The sequence below is a fragment of the Dromaius novaehollandiae genome, chromosome 12, assembly GCF_036370855.1.
Source record: "Dromaius novaehollandiae isolate bDroNov1 chromosome 12, bDroNov1.hap1, whole genome shotgun sequence".
NCBI classification, from domain to species: domain Eukaryota; kingdom Metazoa; phylum Chordata; class Aves; order Casuariiformes; family Dromaiidae; genus Dromaius; species Dromaius novaehollandiae.
The window spans coordinates 25654485-25672395 of record NC_088109.1 but is presented as its reverse complement, the minus strand read 5'-3'; the positions used below and the strand labels follow the sequence as shown (position 1 = coordinate 25672395).

Here is a 17911-nt window from a genome sequence, read left to right as displayed (position 1 = left end):
GTGCCCTTGTTTTTAGGGCCTCAGGGACCAATGAGGTACTTTTTCTTTTAAATAGCAGGATGCATCACCGCTGACGCCCAGTATACGTTTCTCTGATGAGGGAGTCTCTCAGAGCATGTTGAAAGTGTGGTAGCTTGCCAGCAATATATATGTATTTTTTTGGCAAGTATCAGCTAATGGCATGCTGGCTGATAGCTTGTATAGCCTCTTCATTTGTTTTTGGAGCTGGGCTGTCCACTTGTGTTGGGGGAGGAGCCTGAGGAGCACTAGGCAAGTTTTAATTTGAGCAAGAATCACTGTTTGATGGCACCATTTATTTAGGCCAATGGGTCCGTCTGTCCTTGTGTCTGTGGATAGTGTAAAAAGAAAAGATAGTATGGTAGAGCCTTTCTGCCTTATTGTTGGGCTGATGTTCATTTCTTGCTAACAGAGCCTTTATCTGCATAGAAATTCATCTTTTGTCTTCTGTAATTCATTATTATATGTATGAAGCTTGCAACAACAATGAAAAGACCTCACATCTATCCAGTCCATATGCTTATATGCATAAAGAGTCAATCAAGGTCTGATACAGAGGTCTTCATCACTATGCACAGTGGCCCATGTTGCAGCTGTCAGATTTTCTTTTGATGCTGATTAACTTCATCAGTATAATTGATCAAGTTGTCTAGAGAAAATGGGAGGCTAAATACTTTCAAAAGTAATCGTCACATTGCACCCAAAATGTTGTTACTATGCCAAAGGCAGCATGCAGGTGTGACATCTTCTTCTGGGTGCTGTACTGCAATTTGAATGAGTTTCCTCTTGCTTCTTGTATAAGGGTTTTTTTTTTTTTCCTTTTCCCCAGCTCACTCAAAATTGCGTCGTAGATTGACTTTAATTAGGTGTTCATTTAATTGTGTTTTGGTGGGCTTTTGAAAATACTACCTTCAAAGTCATAGAGAAGATTCTACAGTTCAAGACAGCTTTGGAGACAGTCAACATGGACACCAAAGCTGTCTGTGTAACTGTAAGCTAGCTTTTGTTCCAGATCTCAGTGCTTAAAAGGGCTTTTTTTGTTTTTCTTGAAGTAGCTTATAGCAGTTACCAAATTTGCTGAAATCTCTCACTGAGAATGAAGTTCAGCACTTTGTTTTAGCATGTAGTCTTGGTTTTTGAAAGGGTCAATAATAAGCGTAATCTGTGCAGCTCTGCGATAACAATAACAACAAAAAAGTCTCAGAGACGATGGAAGCATTTTCTTCACTGGTACGGTTGCCAGAACCACTTTTGCAGTGTCTGTTCTGACAAAACCTGCACTGTGTGTTACCTCAGTGGGGCTTACTTTATAAAGCTGTCTCTTTGCTGAAGGCAAAAGTGTGCTTATAGCCAGCACAGGTCACTGATCGATTCAAGGGCACAGATAACTGCTGTCTGTTTTTTCCTGTTTCTACGATAGAGGGCTGGAGGCTCTGGTGATCAAGACACATACACACACAGAAAAGGGTTTTGCAATTACTACCAAAATGTGATCAGCTGTTTCCAACAGACTGTTTCCAGTTACTCAAATGTAGCTGACCAAAATGACTTCACGGCAAGCAAGAAACTAGGCAAATTTTGTAAAGTTTTATCAACCTGAAATGAAAAAATTATTTAATAGTGCTTGGTAAGAAAGGACGTATTCAGATATAGAACAATCATTCTTGAAGGGGTTTCAACTTCCGTTTTGATATGGCCATCAGCACTCGACACAGCTCTTGTTAAAGAAAGGAGGCCACTCAGGGTTGGCTGCTTGTTGGGCCATGGGAGTTGAAGAGAGGCAGCTTAGCCCTTACACGTCAGCTTTCTCTCAACTTAATGTTCCCTCCCTGTTTTCCATGTGCTGCAGTGTCAACTTGTGTCCCAGCCTTTATATGGTAGAGCTGAACACCCGGTCTGCATTCCTCTGAAATCCCTGGAGCTGGTAGAGGCCTTGACAGCTGTCAGGAATGAGCACTTGCAGCTTATGTTTGCCATATGGACAGCTTCAGTTTTCAGGTCCAGTCTGATGCACACTAAAGAAGACGTATTTTTACAAACCAGGGCTTCAGGTCCTTCTGATAAAGAAAAGGCCTGTCTCTCTGTCATTTAATTTTTTAGAGTTCCATATCTGAGAACTTAATGAAATAAACTTTAGTCACAAGGGGGGAGGGGAAAGGGAACAACTAAAAAAATATATTTATTGGAGTAAATAAAAAAAAGTTAACCAAAATCTTTTATTGATACATTCTTGGATAATATCACAGGATCGAGAGAATGGAAAGGAAGGGAGGAGTTAGCGGCAAAGATTGTTTTCACTAAATTGGCACATAAGCAGCAAGATTAACGAAATTACTTATTACAAACAGTATAAAACATACATGCTTTTTTAAGTCCTTATCACACTGGTCAATCATGTTGGGGCATCAACAGAGAAAAACCTCAAGACATGTAAAAGCCATATTCTTTCTTCCAAATACCATAAGAATTATTGAAATTATTGCAAAATAGTCATATATCTTAAATAAAATAACGAAATAGAACACAAATACAAATATCAAACATAAATTATTAACATGTACCATAAAATACATTACTGGCATGCATTCCAAATATCAAGACCTCTACTAAACTCAGCAAAAATCCTTTCTGCTTCCTCTGCAGCCCATCAAGTTGTGAAAGGGGGGGGTGGAGGGCTAACTTCGCCAGCACAGTTTTTGGTCTTTAAATTCTTTTTTTTAATTAAAAAAAAATGTGTATGGATTGCAGTGATACAATAGTAGTCATACAGGTCATGTACATACGTCTTTTAAATCCTTAGGGTTTTTTTTATGTGCTAAGTCTGAGAGAATAGGGCCTCAATGAAACTGTGCATTCAAAAAACAAACAGTGAACTCGAAACAACATGGATGGCAATATGCAAAAATCCTCACGAACTGTACAGAAAGTTCAAAAACTTGCAGTCTGGAAGTACATATAAAGACAGAATTAGCCCCTTTAAAGTCATTGTTGCTAAATGCAGTTCACCCATAAGGAGCTGGGTCCTCGTGTATCAGAGCTGGGTACTCAGGTATTGTAACTCCCATACATAGAGAAGGTCCAAGGTCACAGCCTAATGGCAGTGCCAGTGACTTATTAAGCCAAGAATAATGAAGGATATCTCATATAGCAGCTGCTCAGAACACTTGGATCCTCTGACGTTCCTCTCCACAATGACTGCCTGGCCTTCACTCCTCCTGCCACAGATACCTTGCAGGTCAGGAAGAGATCTGTGCCAGTTCGGGTGACTGAATGGATGAAAGGCTTCATCCTTCCTCAGCTCCACCTGACAAAATGGACTAGATAACCAGGTTGTTATAACTGACGTACTTCTTTTTTGCAGCAGGGCCTGAAAGAAAACAAGAGAACAGTCACAAAACTAGTCACTTAAAACCCTCTTTGAAAAGGCTTGCTCCTAGTCCTTGATTTGTGAAAGCAACACTGAGGAAAGCCACCTTAAAGTCAGTGACCAGATGGTAACTCCTCTGCACGGATATTTTTAGCAGTCTGTTCTTCCCTTTGGAAGGCATGTGCTTACTAATCTAGGCAGACTATTAGATCAACTGAAGTGGTGTCTCCAAGTCTAGCTATACTATAAACAAAATTACCATAGATTGATTTTTCATAGTCTTTCAGTCTGTATGTCTTCACTGCTGAGACATTGTGACTCAATTCTATTAAGACTTTTTTTAAAGCAGTGATACTCTCTCCAACTTCTTAAATCTCATGGGTAAATTTGGTTTTCTCAGGAATAAAAAAATGATTCTTATTCAAGTTTTATGACTTCTGAGAATTTTTCAATCTGGCAATCAAGGTACCAGCTTTCCTATTTATGACCATCAATTTATATCTGATGATTGCAAACATAAATAAATAAAGCCGGTCAGTAACTGCTATATGAACGATGCTACACACTTCTGTCAGCAAACACTGTAAATACTTGGAGCTGAATACAACGCAGAACATTGTGCAACACCTTGGCAACACTGACAATTCAGGGACATCTCAACTGGTAACATATTCCCTATTATGCAGCAGTAACAAAAATACCATTTATATGTGAATTCAGCAAGTAGAATAAAGTATATATATTGGACTCATGAGATTTTATCTTGAATTGTTTTCCAATCAATACACAAAAGGCCTTTTTCTATTAATTATCTACTTTTCTTAAAAGAAAAGTACATGTACGAAGTATGTATGCTCTTTTAGCAAAGAATAAAATCCAATATTCTTGAAATAATCAGTTATCATGAGATCAGTTTAAGCTAGTGGTTATACCCAAAAGGTTAAAATTGCCAGCACTGCTGTTATTAACTCTTCTTATTTGGCATTTTTTTTGAGTAACTTGGATTCAACAAAACACATTAATGTGAATTACAACCAACCGTACACAGAATAACTGAATATGTAAATAAACCTGAGCCTCAAAGCATACCCCAATAAAATTTACATTTGGAAGATAAGAGAATGGCACAGGGCTGATTTTTCTGGGATGCTGAAAATCTTCTGCTCTTTTTTGTCTTACCTACTGTTTTATGAGCTCAAATGAGAGGCGTTGTGAAGTGAATTTTAGAATGTTTCATGACTCCTTCAGAGACCAGCTCACCTAACTTTGCTCCCCAAAGCTTGTGTGTATTTTTCCTTGGATCAGTCAGAAAGTACTATTAATCAGAGACCACTATTAATTTTCATGTGGCATATTTTTCAGAAATACTTGTTTAAATAAGGTTTTCTACCAACAGCACAGAGTATTTTGAGAGTATAATGTGTAAGAATGCAATCAAATATAAATGTTTTTCACAGTGTTCATTATCTTTTTTACTGACAAATAATTTTAGTCCTAGGTATTTTCAAGGTTTTTATTTAAGAACCTCCTGTGTAACTTCATGACTTCATATTATTATTCTGAAACCCTGTTTAGCTGCTTTACCATGTTCTATATAAGCATCAGAGCTGTCTGTTCAATCAAGGTCCAGTCCTACAAAATGCTGGTTTTCTTCAATTGGTGTTAACTTCTCTGAGACATGAAGATGTTCAACACATGGGAAGCTAAAACTCATTATCCTTCAAGGCTGCACTGCAAGTATTCAATAGACCAAGGTATGCTATTAAATGCTGAAGAGAGTTAAAATGTAGCTGGAAAAAATGTATAGTCATGAAACATGTTACAAAGTAACTGCATGTATTATGTTGTGATATAAATAGCAGTACAGAGTTCATATAGAAGAGGAGGAGATTTTGATAATCACTGTTGGTCCATATAATGTCAACCCATCTAATGCTTACAGCGGTTTCACTCTGCCCTTCAACAAACCTGAGATTTTGCTTTGATGAGTTTTCGCACAAATTCAACCACAGGGAGTCATTTTTCATTTTTGCAGTAAGACAATGAAACACCCATGCCAAGTGAATTCAACTAAGGAAAAGTTTTGATAGCTTGTACTTCTGTAACCTCTCTGTGAAGAGATGGAAGCCAAACATTTGAGTCATAGACAATAAAGTTATCTTTGGCACTGCTCTATTTTAGCAGAATGATGCAGTTGACAAAAGCATCATCCATAATTTAGATACAATGATCAATAAAAGCTTCATGGTTATTTTAGGAGAGGAAGGAGGCTCTTCCCTAGGTTCTAAAGACTGTTAGGCCAGAAGAGATCGTGTCTCTTACTGTCTAAGTGGTGCATTTCACAGCTTTATCCCTGCATCAACTCTAGTAACTTGGAGCTTCGCTCAACTTTACCATCCAGAAGGGCTTCAGTCTTGATTTGAAGACTTCAGGAGGGAGACAGACTACTACGTAATGAATTACTGTTGAGTCTTAGCTTGTCATTATCATTGGGCAATTAGCACCAGAAGGCAGGTATGGACTGGATTTTTCTCAAATTAATTTACATGAAAATGGAAATTGCTAATGAAGCATCAATATTACCAACATTTACTGTGCTTTAATCCATGATAAATGTGCATTCCCCTGTTCTTTAAATGGAGAATAGATACAGATCTCATATACTATGCTGCAGTCAGTGCTAATAGATGATGACTTTCCAACAGTGAGTACAGATTGTCCTCTGTGCAAACAATATATACATGTTAATTAATACACATATGTCAATTTTTATCCTTCTGTGTAGATAAAAAAATGCTACGAAGCAAAACTAAATCCTTATAAGCTAGGAAATTTAGCTTTGCAGAAGCTGTGTTGCCATCATTTGACCCCCTTTGTCCCTATACATTGCTGTCTCAAATAATATGATGCAATGTAATTATTGAAGTGTTGCCTACTTCAGCACACGGACAGGACAGACAGTATGCATGCAGCGAGTGCCTATCCCAAACAAAAATCAAGCAAGCTACAGGCTGCAGTTGCAAAAGAAAAGAGGTAACTATACAAGCCTTCAACTCCAGCTGGCCCTTGAGTTAGCCGTGCTGGGGGTGAGCCAATAGCTGTGGATCTGCTATGCAGTTTCTGAAATGTTGGACTATACCTTTAGTATCGAAAAACACGTATCAGATATACCCATTTCCATTACCCATACCTATTTCTTGAGGTCAGTGCAAAGGAACGAACAAACAAACCATGTCATAAATATGGGTTGCTAGCTATTTTTAAATACAGAATACCATATAGGAAGGAAGCATGCTGGATAGCTGCAAATACATATGTTGTTGAAGTACACATTAGCAATACATAACTTTCTTTAAAAACATGGATCTTTCTATTTAACAAGATTTACATTTTGCTTTTAGGGAAAGGACTCTTTACCACTAAGTACTGACTAGCAATAATGTTAATAGCAGAAGTTAGAATGAGAAGTACCTGAAGAATATAATTTCATATATACGGACAGGACCACTGCACTTGAAATAAATTCCAGGCGCAAGTCCAGTCTTAGATAGCCACATCACATAAACTCATTTATGCATTTATCAAGCTTAGCGCAGCACAGAATTCCCCAACTCCATTACAGTTTTGCCTTAACTTTGTTCTACTCGCATGGAAATCTTTTTTGTCCATGTTGTGGTGGAAACCAGTCTAGGTTACCACACTTCAAAAAAAATTAGGAAGACCTGCATCAGGGATACACAGAATTATGAAAATGCTGTAGCATATTACTACCAATACACAATACTGGATAGAAGGGAGGAAGCTCTGTTGTGCTTGATGACACTGCTATTAGTCTTCCAGTTCTGTGAGCATTACATTTAGTGTCAATTTGAAAATGAAAAGGAAGTTTCAATAAACAAGAAGGCAAGAGCAGTGCCTTCTAAAAGAAGTTGAACCAGGACTGACATTCAGTGTCCCAGCAGCTGGACTGCCAGAAGCATAAAGAAGGCATCTTAAGTCATCACAAAATCCAGGAGCGTCATAGCATGGTGTTAATTTTAAGGATTTGACTGTGTATAACGTACTGACAACCAACAAGTCCACATGAGATACGAGCTGTCATCAGTTCCGTACCGTACCTTTTCCCTTTCTTCCATGAAGTGATATCCATCCTTCTCACTTGCAAGATAACAGCATTAGTTTCAAGATACCCTCATACAGCCCACATTGAGGTAACCTAACCGTGAGGATTTGCTCATGTTAATTTTAAGTTACAGAAATGACGACAGCATAGAAAATAAGCAGTATTTCTTTTAAACACAGCAATTAATTTAAACCATTTCTTTTTCAAACATTAGATCACTTGCATGACAACCTGTAGAGGGCAGTGATATTCTACAACTGTCCCCTGGCAGAAGCAGGTTAACAGGATTGGAAATAACTGCATCTCCTGTTCTAACAACATATTAAAAACAAATACGCAGAGGCAAAAATCCTCTTTGGATATATGTTTCATCACTTGACTGGTTTTCATTATCTTGAGCATGGGCCACAAAGAAGCAGCTCTCGCAGTATCCAAAAGCATGGCAGATCTGTCAATACTTACTCAGAGTGAGATTTAATCACTTTCACTTCAATTTTATGCACGTTTGTAACCTCTTCCAAGCTTAAAGAGAAAGATTTACTGTGCAAAAGATGAATTTTATTACAGCCTACAGGCATCTCAAGCTATCAAATGTATGAAACATGATCTTATTATTTCCAGCACTGAGCAAGAATTGACATCATGATGGCTATGAATCTGGAACTTGTGCTCCTTCTTGCTTTTGCATTCAGTGTGGCAGATTATTCTTACCTCCTCTCTTTTGTTTTACTAATTTCTGCTTAAAAGCCTGTATCAGATTCACGCTACGCAAAACTGTGGCCGATTATTACATTCTAATTCAAATTCTTATCTGAAAGAGAAATGGATATGCATGGCTCCTCCCACAGCTCCATACCTGAAAGTCAGAGCTCTGTTGCCTCTAACTGGGGAATGTATATGAGCAAGAGATGAAAGAAAGAGTCCTAAATGCTTCTACATGCTTGTCCAAAACCTACAAATGGAATGAAACCTACAGAGTAATAAAATTTTTAACTTTTGTATTTAAATAGACTGTTACATTTTCGTATCTGTCCTGTTGCGCTTACTACCATCGTATAGTGGCAGTGTATCTGGTATATAAATGTCTAGTATATAAATGCCTACAGTTGTATAAAAAAAAAAAATCTTTTTTCTTTTTTTTTTGCATGTGCGTGTGTATGTGTGCGCCTGTGGATACTTGCTTGCTTTTGAACTGGAGCCTGAACTGAATGGCTTTTATGCAGATCAGCACACAGACCTTCATGTTTTAATAATAGAGTATGAATATATTAAATTACAAATACAACATTAGTAAAAAGTGTGTTCCTTCATAATTGCTTTATAGCCTTCTCATCTCGTAAATTATATCATCTTTAGCTGTCATATTTCCTTGTCAGTCTCAGTAAAACAGCAGCAATTAGCAATTCAGCACTGAACACAACCATAAATAGAAATGTTGTTCTAGTCGCCTGAGAGGTTTGTCAGCAGATCACAGATTACAACAGGGAGTGAGAAGGTGCTAAAGAGATTGCTTTTTTTTTTTCCTGATTACTAATTTATCTGGTATATAAATGGCGTGACAGCAACCTGATGACAAGTTCAAAGGAGAGAACAGCCTTTTTTGTTGTTGTTGTTGTTGAACACATCTTGCCGTTCTTCACCCGAACACTGCACTAGAATGAGTGATAATTCACGTGTCGTGCTGTAGTTTCATTTCCTTTGGCTCTCCAGTTCTTGACAGGCAGACTGCAATACACAAAATCCATATGCTCAGGCTCCGTAGACATGGTAGCTAGAGGATACTGTCCTGCTTAAATGATAAATGCTGTAAGAATGACTTTTTATTTTTGCAATTTTATCAAACCAAAACTCAGTCACCAAAAATACAACAGTGACTGTAATTGAACTAACTTCTAAGACAAACAATATTCACGTATAAGCACTGACTGAAGAATGAAGAAGCTGAATAAAGTTCTCTGATCATCCCTATATCGTTTGTAAGTCCTGCAGTACTAAATCAGCCCCTGTCCAATGCACAGCCTTCTCACTGGTCTCAAGAGGAAGATGCATATTTTCACGAGCACGTTATCACATTTAGGAGAAGCTGGGGCCAACTGAGACTGTGCTTTGCCATAGGACAAGGAGAAAGTCTGAATTACAGCAGACTACCTCCTTGCGTGAGCACTATACTTAAGCTATAAGGCATCTGTTTACCACAAAAGCTCCTCTAGCGTAAATTGGAAAGTGCTTCTGTTAAATATATAGCATATTATTTAAGTACACAAAGCACTGAGTTGAACATAGAAATAACTCTCAGTCCTGCTTAAAAGCTTTGCTGAACTGTGGTATAGTGATAGGAGCACATTAAGAAAGAAGAATGGATGTTACGGTAGATATTTTTTGTGTGTGCAGACCATATTCTGATGTGCATGACTAGATTCTCTAGCTGGGATAATTGGACTGGTTTTCCTTAGGAATTACTGAAGTACCTGGTGGAGGGGAAACCAGAATGGGCCAGATGAAAGATTGAAGGAGCATGTTATATGGAATGCCGGGGGGAGAGAGAGAGAGAGAGAATTTAATAGAAAAACAATTAGGTAATGGTACTGTATAGATTTATGCAGTCATCACTAATATTTCTTCAACTGTTCTTGTGACACATTGTATTATGGTATGTATTACTAATACACTACCTGTAATCTCCATAAAGTGCTAGAAAAATCAAAATTAGAATGGAAGTGGGTAGTGAAAGTTATGTTTGTTTTACCTTTTTTATGTTTCAAATTCTGTAATAGGCTTTTAATCCTTTGCTCCGCTAAATTGGTTTTCTTTCTTAATTTTGTTCAGCAGTAACAGTGATCTTACCATACAATCCTGGTAAGCACAAGGGCTTTTATAAGGGATTCTCTGGAAATAATGAACCCAAAGAGAGCGCTGCTGAGGTAGATTCTTTTGGGAATCCAGAGTAGTTCCTTCCTTAAAGCTGTCATCACCATGGGGGCTGGGGCAGCATCAAATCCCTGACGGTGGCAAGGAACTTCTCCAATGAGGTGTTATCTAAGAGGAATTCACAACGTGTGGAAACCCCCACCTTGTCACAATCTCTTTGGGAGAGAGGCAAATATTTCCCTTAAAAAAAGTTTTCCCTAATTCAATTAGGTATTGTACATTAATACTACTGATTTCATATAGGCCCCTTTTGCAATTGCCTCGCCTCTCTCCGCCCACTCTGCCCTGTTAGTAATTTTAACTAAATAATATATATGAAACGTGAGGTCAGATTTTGGTGAAGGACATTCTGTATGTTACAGCACTATAAAAAATATATAGAGGCTTGAGTCAGACTGATTCTCTACAAGAGCAGGACTCTGTGAACAGTGTATTTAATTCACGAAATGCTATCAGAGTGCGACAGGAGGGTGAGGGGAGAGGGTGAGGAAGCTAATGGAATTACGATGTTAGAGCAAGAGCTTGAGAATTCCACTGTGGCAGAAGAACAAACCCAAGTTCTTTATTTCAGTTTCAAAGGTTCCAAACCCAAATTTTTTTTCCCGTGTGTGTGACAATTTGTACATTTCGTGTGAACTCGTATCCAGGGTACAGGCCCCTAAATTGTCACTGCAGATAAGATCAAATTAAGTAGCTACAGGCATGGAGCATAAAGCCAAGAAGGAACTAAAATGGCATAAAAAAAGGAAAAGCCTGAGTTGCCTAGCAGCTATTACCTTTTTGTGTGAATTATATGAGTCAAGATACATTTGCATTGTTGACATTTGTTGCTTGTAATATAAAGGAGTTTTTCCATATCACTCTGTTAGACATTCAGTTACCTACTGTGGCGTTAGGACCACAAACAAGACGGTGCCACGTGAGTACCAACTAGAGCCTGAATAACTCAGCCTCCTACACATCCCTTTCATGTCAAGGTCGCCAGCTCAGGTCTGCTCCAGAACCGTCGTTACAGGAGGTCTGAAGCTGGTTCATTGAGACTTCTGATTCATCTTTCTAAAACATGATCAGGTTACTCCAGTCCAATGAAAAGTCACCAGCTGAAGGCTAAGGAAAGCTTAGTCATTTTTATCATCCTGTAAGCAATTCTTTCTCCAACAGGTTTAGGCAACACAAAACCAAAGCTTGTATGCATGTTGTATTGCTCCTTCCAAAACTTTAGCCTGGGCTTTCAGGGTCATTCCTGAAGCAACTTAACAAAGTTTGCACACCTCTGTTCTAACCTGTGGGTTCAATTTATGAGGGCATCAGCTTTTCACAGGCACTGTATTTTCTTAATTTACTTTCCTAATGAATAGACAGCTATCCGCAGGGCTGCCAGCGGTTCTTCAAGCACCCCCACCCCCATGGCTAGACTGCAACTGTGTTCTCATCACAGATGTCGGAAGCCCTCTGCAAGGCTGAGATACCACAATCTGTGATCAGGCCGAACTCTGCCAAGTTTCCAGAGGCACTAGTGCTGAAATGAAGTTACGCAATCAAATTTTGTCCTTCAGTTAGATGAAAGCAACTGCTGCAGTTGAAATAGGACCAAGCTTGTCTGAACTGTAACTTTGTTCCAATGCCTGTTGTAGAACAACCCTACATCAGCCCATGGCTAATCCACCTTTGCTCTGTGCCTGGGCACGGCATGGCATGGACTTAGCAGAGCCTGTTCTGTATGTTGGAGTTCCTTACAGCAAACATGCTTCCCTGGGAAGGAGGGAGACATTCACACTTGTGTTGCTCAACTAAGAAAAAAACGGTCTGTTGCCTGAAGAAGAAAAGATTTTAAAAGCTGCAGTTTGTCTGGAGTAAAAATAAGCCAGATTTCACTTCACACTGTAGTGATTACTTTCTGAGTGCTGGTTGTGCCCTGCCTTGATTCATCTGCCAGGATTTCCTCAGCGGTCAGCAACAAAACCACAGTGTTCAGAGTAGGCACTGCAATGCTGACCTGTAGCATTCATTTAGTGTTTCACATTATGGCAGGACTCCATTGCCACGCTGCTTCCCATTACCATGCTGCTCGTGTCATCTGTAGAGCCCACCTGCTGAAATGAAAGCACTCATTAGGCTTCTGTGACGTTTACAGCTCTCAAATGGCCATTTTCTAGGTGTTTCTTTGTCTCGTTGGGATTCAACCAATTTTGGAGACATTCATCTAAGATCCTTCTGTAAAGACAACATTAAAATCTGCTTATATGCTAAACTGATATTTGCCTTCGCAGCTTGAGTCGACAGCAATGAACTTCAGCACTGGGTGGGAGATGATGATATTCTCCTCTCTCATTCAGCTCTGACAGGCAGCCGCTGAAGGACTTGCACCTGTTTGGGGTTTTGTGTTTTTCAAAATGTAATAGAGGTTTTTTTCTGCAGCGCTAATCTAAAATCTTGTATTCAGTTTTATTCATTTAAACTGAACTGCTGTAGGTTACCAGGCGATTACCACCAAAATAATAAAATGCAGCATGTATTAGAAATATCTGTAAAAATCTGCCAAGGTTATTTGAATATATCCTTTGGATACTCTCAAAAAGATGAATTTTGCAACCAAACAATTGCTAAAGTGTCATTATGCCATTTGTTTTAGGTTAGCTGAGATTCATTAGATCGGCTGGTATCATGGAAGAATTCAAAGCGTAGTGGGAAAAGATGTTCACAAACTGCAGCTTAAAAAATTGCCCACATCAACCATCTCTCCCTGGAAAAGTCAAGCTTCCACGGAGAAGTTTTTGCATGCAGCTGAGCTACTCCTGCTATTTAACAGAGAGCATGTTATCTGCGAGATTCCTGTTAGCAGGGGGGGAGAAAAAATGTTTATGAAGTAGGAAGATGAAAGTATCACATATAGAAAGCAAACAGTTCACAAAAAAATTCATGGGGTTAGGTTTCTGAAGTTGAGCTCTTCCAACTAATTACGAATAGCTGGTAGGTGAGTAACAGTAATAAAAATGTCCTGCAGATTTTAATTGAAAAAAAAAAACCCAAACCTAGCTCATTGGATAAATTTAGAAAGAAAAATTTGCCTCGCTTTAAAAATTATAAAGGGGGAGACCATATATTCAAGTTATTTTCTTTGCAATTTTCACAATATGAATGCCTCATTTTCAGCTTCTGTGCATTTAGAAACTTTGCAACAAAGTACAATTATGTTTACAGACACTGATTTGCTGCAGAGTCTGTACTGATTTATGCAAAGCAGAGAGAAGGAAAGACCATCATCTCCCTGTGCCCTGTTCTCGCCACACAAACAAGCAGACAGAGCATCACCACTGTGGACTTTGGGAGCACTGTCTCAGTTTAGCAACTGGGCCTGGCAACCACACAGCTAACTTTCTTGGGCTCAAATCAGGTCAGTAACATGAAATTCTGGTCAACACCTTGCTCCAAAGAAACTGCTGTAACTAAAGCCACTTAAAACTTTACTTGCCAAAGATGCATTTATGTATTGTGCTGTACATCCTTCAGGCTTATTCCTGTATGCCGCCTTCAAAATGCAGACTGTGTCCACGTCAGTACAGTTAACTTCAACACTGAGCCTACATTAATGCTGCAGAATCCACCTGCAAGTCCATGTCAGGCCCACTCCCACTGCTTAAGGTAACTTGCCTGACTACCCGCTGAAATGGATGAAGAATATGCAGAATCATATCCACCTTTATTTGGGGAGCAGAAATAAACTACTTAGTGGCAGTAGCTTTTTAAACTATCCCACAGTCGTAATTTACCTGTTGCTGCTAGCAAGATACACAAACATGTAATTTAATACTGCAAAGTTTATCTAATGAAATGGAAAATGAACAGGAAAATCCAAAAGCTGGCTGAAATTATCACAAGTTGGGTTGTGCCATATGGATAAATTTACCTGGTTTAAACACATAATGTAGTCCTTAGGATCAGAAGTTAACCAGATGTCACAAAAATGACAAATGCTACAAAAGAAAAAAACTCAATCCTACCCCCAACAATTGAGAAGGACAAAGCCAGAGTCTTTGTTGGCTTAACTCTACTGACTTGAATGTCACTCAGAGCTCTTTGTTCCTCACCTGTAGATTTGGAATAATGTTTATAAGCTCCTGTCTCAGAGGGAAATCGTAAGGTGAATACTAATGCCTAGATATCTGAGAGTAGGTTATTAATGTCAACAGAGCACAATCAGAAAAATAACCAAAGAAATCTTGCACTTCAGTGCTGCTTTATGTACATTTGATAATGTGGGTTCACCTGGTTCACATGTGTTTTTTCAGAATGCAACTGATAATGAAACTTCAGATTATGAAAATAATTGTCTGTATGTACATGCATGCAAATATATTGCACACAGTGGCATTGTGTAAATGTTGCATATACATTTCCACCTAAAGTATGCTATCTCTCACTTTACACAAACATATAGCACTTCTAAATTTTTCACATTCATATTTTACCTCTAAGACTCATTATTATTATCCCTTTTAGAAATGGGTGTTTACCCTACTATACAACCCCTAAGCAAACTCAGACTGCATAACTAGTGAAGTGAATTATATAACCACACTTGAAGTGAGCTTTATACACATGGGACTAGCAAAATGTTGTATAGAGCAGTGCCAGGGCCATAAGTAACAATTACAAATATCCAGTATAATGGGTTCTTTTAACTAGCATTGCTTTGAAGTTCCCCCAAGGCTTTAACAGGAAGCAGGAGTATGACCTTGCCAGTTCCCCAGGCTACGCTAGGATTTGCACTAGGTTTTTCTTTAAACAAAAGTCCATTTTTAGCTTACAAGGCTTTAAAGTAGCAGCTACTACCAGAGGTGTATGTTTTTCTTCAAATTTTTTCACCATGCACTTTTTGTGAGAACAGAGAATATATCTAATAGGAAAAAAAAGACAGGTCTTGGGTAAGATAACAGCACAATAATAGAAAATTAGCTCATGTCAAAATGGCAGCTACATGACATTCTTATAGCTGAAGATAGTTTGTTAGGGTTTGAGTCGATAAAATATATATTTGCTTTGTCATTCTGCAAAGGTATTAGATTGAGACCAATATGCTGTTGAACTTTTTGTCAATAGTGATATCTGGAGGGGGAATCCTGGTTCACTGAAGTCTCTGTCAAATCAACCATTACATTTTTACAGCTAGCATTAAAATCCGATGCACGTTTGGCCACACCAATTAAAAAACAACAACAAAAAAGGCAGCACAGTTAGGTGAGCTCCATTATCTGTATCGGTAGCTTTGCTGGGCGCTCTCAGCGACTGCTGGACAACCTAGATCAAATGTTGAGGACCCTCAAATGACTGTGGACCCTCCACAAGCATTCCCTAGGCAGGAATTTAAGTGAGAGACATGATGGCATAAAATCCTACATTTATAATGGGGGCTGAAGAGGCTCTAAGCTCAGACAACACAGGGATAGCAACTGTGTTAGACGGATGTTTCCACTACAGTACAAAGCTGGAAATTTCCAACTTCATTTCAAGTCAGTAGAAAAATACCCAATTTCAGTGAAGCAGGCTTTCACACAATGAATCCACGAAAGGACAGGCTGCCCGTCATACTGAGCACCCTAAACCCACAGCAGAGCGGGTCAAAAGAGGCAGAAAAGGTAGAGGAAAAAGTGGGAACTAGATAGTTCTGGCAACAAGAATTGCTGAATCAGTTTAAAAACTAAGAAGTCCAGTGGTTATTTTAATTCTGCTAAAATACGCAATCCGAAGGGAAGAGAGAGGAATAAGTTAATATTTTTACAGAAAACAATGAGCAAAGCCCTTGCAAATAGACTATCTTTTTTTGTTTTGTTTTGTTTTGGTGTAACACCTTGTACCTACTAAGTGATTGTTGATATCTTTTCCATATGTGAGTGGACTGCATACCATTTTTATTGAATATATACATAATTATATGCCATCTAGGACATGCACCTGACTGATTCTTTCTGATTGTACAGACAACTAATTGATGAGGTTAAAGACTCAGCAGAGCATAAGCAGGCTCAGAGTTTTCCAATAATTTATAAAATACCTACAAAAAATTATAATCCATATATAGCACAAAATAGACATCAGCTTTTACCGTGAGGGAATTTATTTCATTATATTTGAATGCATTATTACAAATGGTTTAGCAATGTCCAGGAGATGGGGTTGGGGGGCTGTACTTTTTTCTTTTTTCTTTTTTTAAATGGATATCCATTAAAGTCAAGTCATTGCACTGTGGTTACCAAACTTTGTAGGAAACCTCTTGCTATATACTACATGTGGGCATGAGTTTTGCAGGAAATATTTAATTAATAATTTCTAATGAATCTTTCTATCAATTTAATAAATGTCTTCCTAGGGAGCAAGGAGAAAAATGACAACTTTATCACAGTTAAATAGATAAAAGCTTATAAATACTAGCATGAAATAAATAATAAACCACATCTGCCTGTCTGTATGTGTATTTGCGGTGACTGAATTGTGAGCTTCATTTCATGGCATTCTCCTCTGTTAGTTTCAGAATTCTCCTTTCCTCTATTTTGTCAAGTGAGCAATTTTTTATTGGTGATTTAGACCACATTTGGATGTACTGCACCGGTCAGCCCTGCCAACTCAACACACTCCAGAACATAAGTCATGACACTAACAATCAAGCACTAGAAATGATCTTTTTGCTCATAAATGAATATTAAGATTTTTATATAAGTAAATCCTAAGAATTGGGATTTAGAGGAACCATCAGGTACCCAAATTTGGCAACAGTAGGATTCAGTAGCTCAAATGTTGCTACTTCTGAATTATATATTTTGTAAATAATATGACCCAACATGTCTGTGTTGGTGCATTTTTGGGGAGAGGGACTCGGGGGAGCGGGTTTTGGGGAGGTTTTTTTGGCCACATACACAACAAACAACACAGACGTGTAGTATCATCTTAGTTTTCCACCCCTGTGGACTTATTCCACAGGTCAGTCACAAGATACAGAGATTATTCTGCGAAGTCAGTATGCACAACTGCACACAACATACTCCTCTTTAGAAAAAGAATAAACTTTGTCTTGTGGATAGCAAATTTAATCTGACTTCTTAAAAACAAGCAAGGAAAAATCCTAGAGAATGTAACACAAATTCAGACTATCGATTTTTAAGACAGTTTAATGGTGAACTGTATTCTTAGGTTCCAGCTCTATAGAAAAGGTGTCATTGCATTCTGTGGTTGAAATCCTTGACTAGAGTCAAAGGCAAAACACCTGCTGATTTCAACAGTCAGTAAGTCTTGCAATAAAAATTTACAATATAGTATAAAATTACTATGGAATGGTATTGGTTTCTTACAGTATTTCTATAGCATTTTTCCAATTGGAAACGGGACGTCCTTTTGTCTTTATTGCGCTATTCCCACGTTCTGCTGTACCAAACTGTACACTCCTTCCCCTCGGTTCCCCAGGCTCCGTCTACAGCTAAAAA

The 17911-nt window shown here is 38.4% G+C and overlaps 1 protein-coding gene across 4 annotated transcripts in view; it reads right to left on the bottom strand.

Moving 5' to 3' along the window:
- Positions 1-2215: 2215 nt before the first annotated feature.
- Positions 2216-17911, bottom strand: part of GRM7 (glutamate metabotropic receptor 7) — a 331316-nt gene continuing 315620 nt past the window's right edge. For 2 of the 4 annotated variants that reach the window (XM_026099681.2, XM_064519239.1), the window contains exon 11: positions 3257-3385. Coding sequence is in view for 2 of the 4 variants with exons in the window: in XM_026099684.2 (XP_025955469.2) it covers positions 3110-3385 (276 nt within the window). In the remaining 2 variants the exon portion in view is untranslated. Of the gene's footprint in view, positions 3386-17911 lie in introns of all 4 variants that reach the window. The other 2 variants (XM_026099684.2, XM_026099683.2) reach the window with 2 other exon arrangements.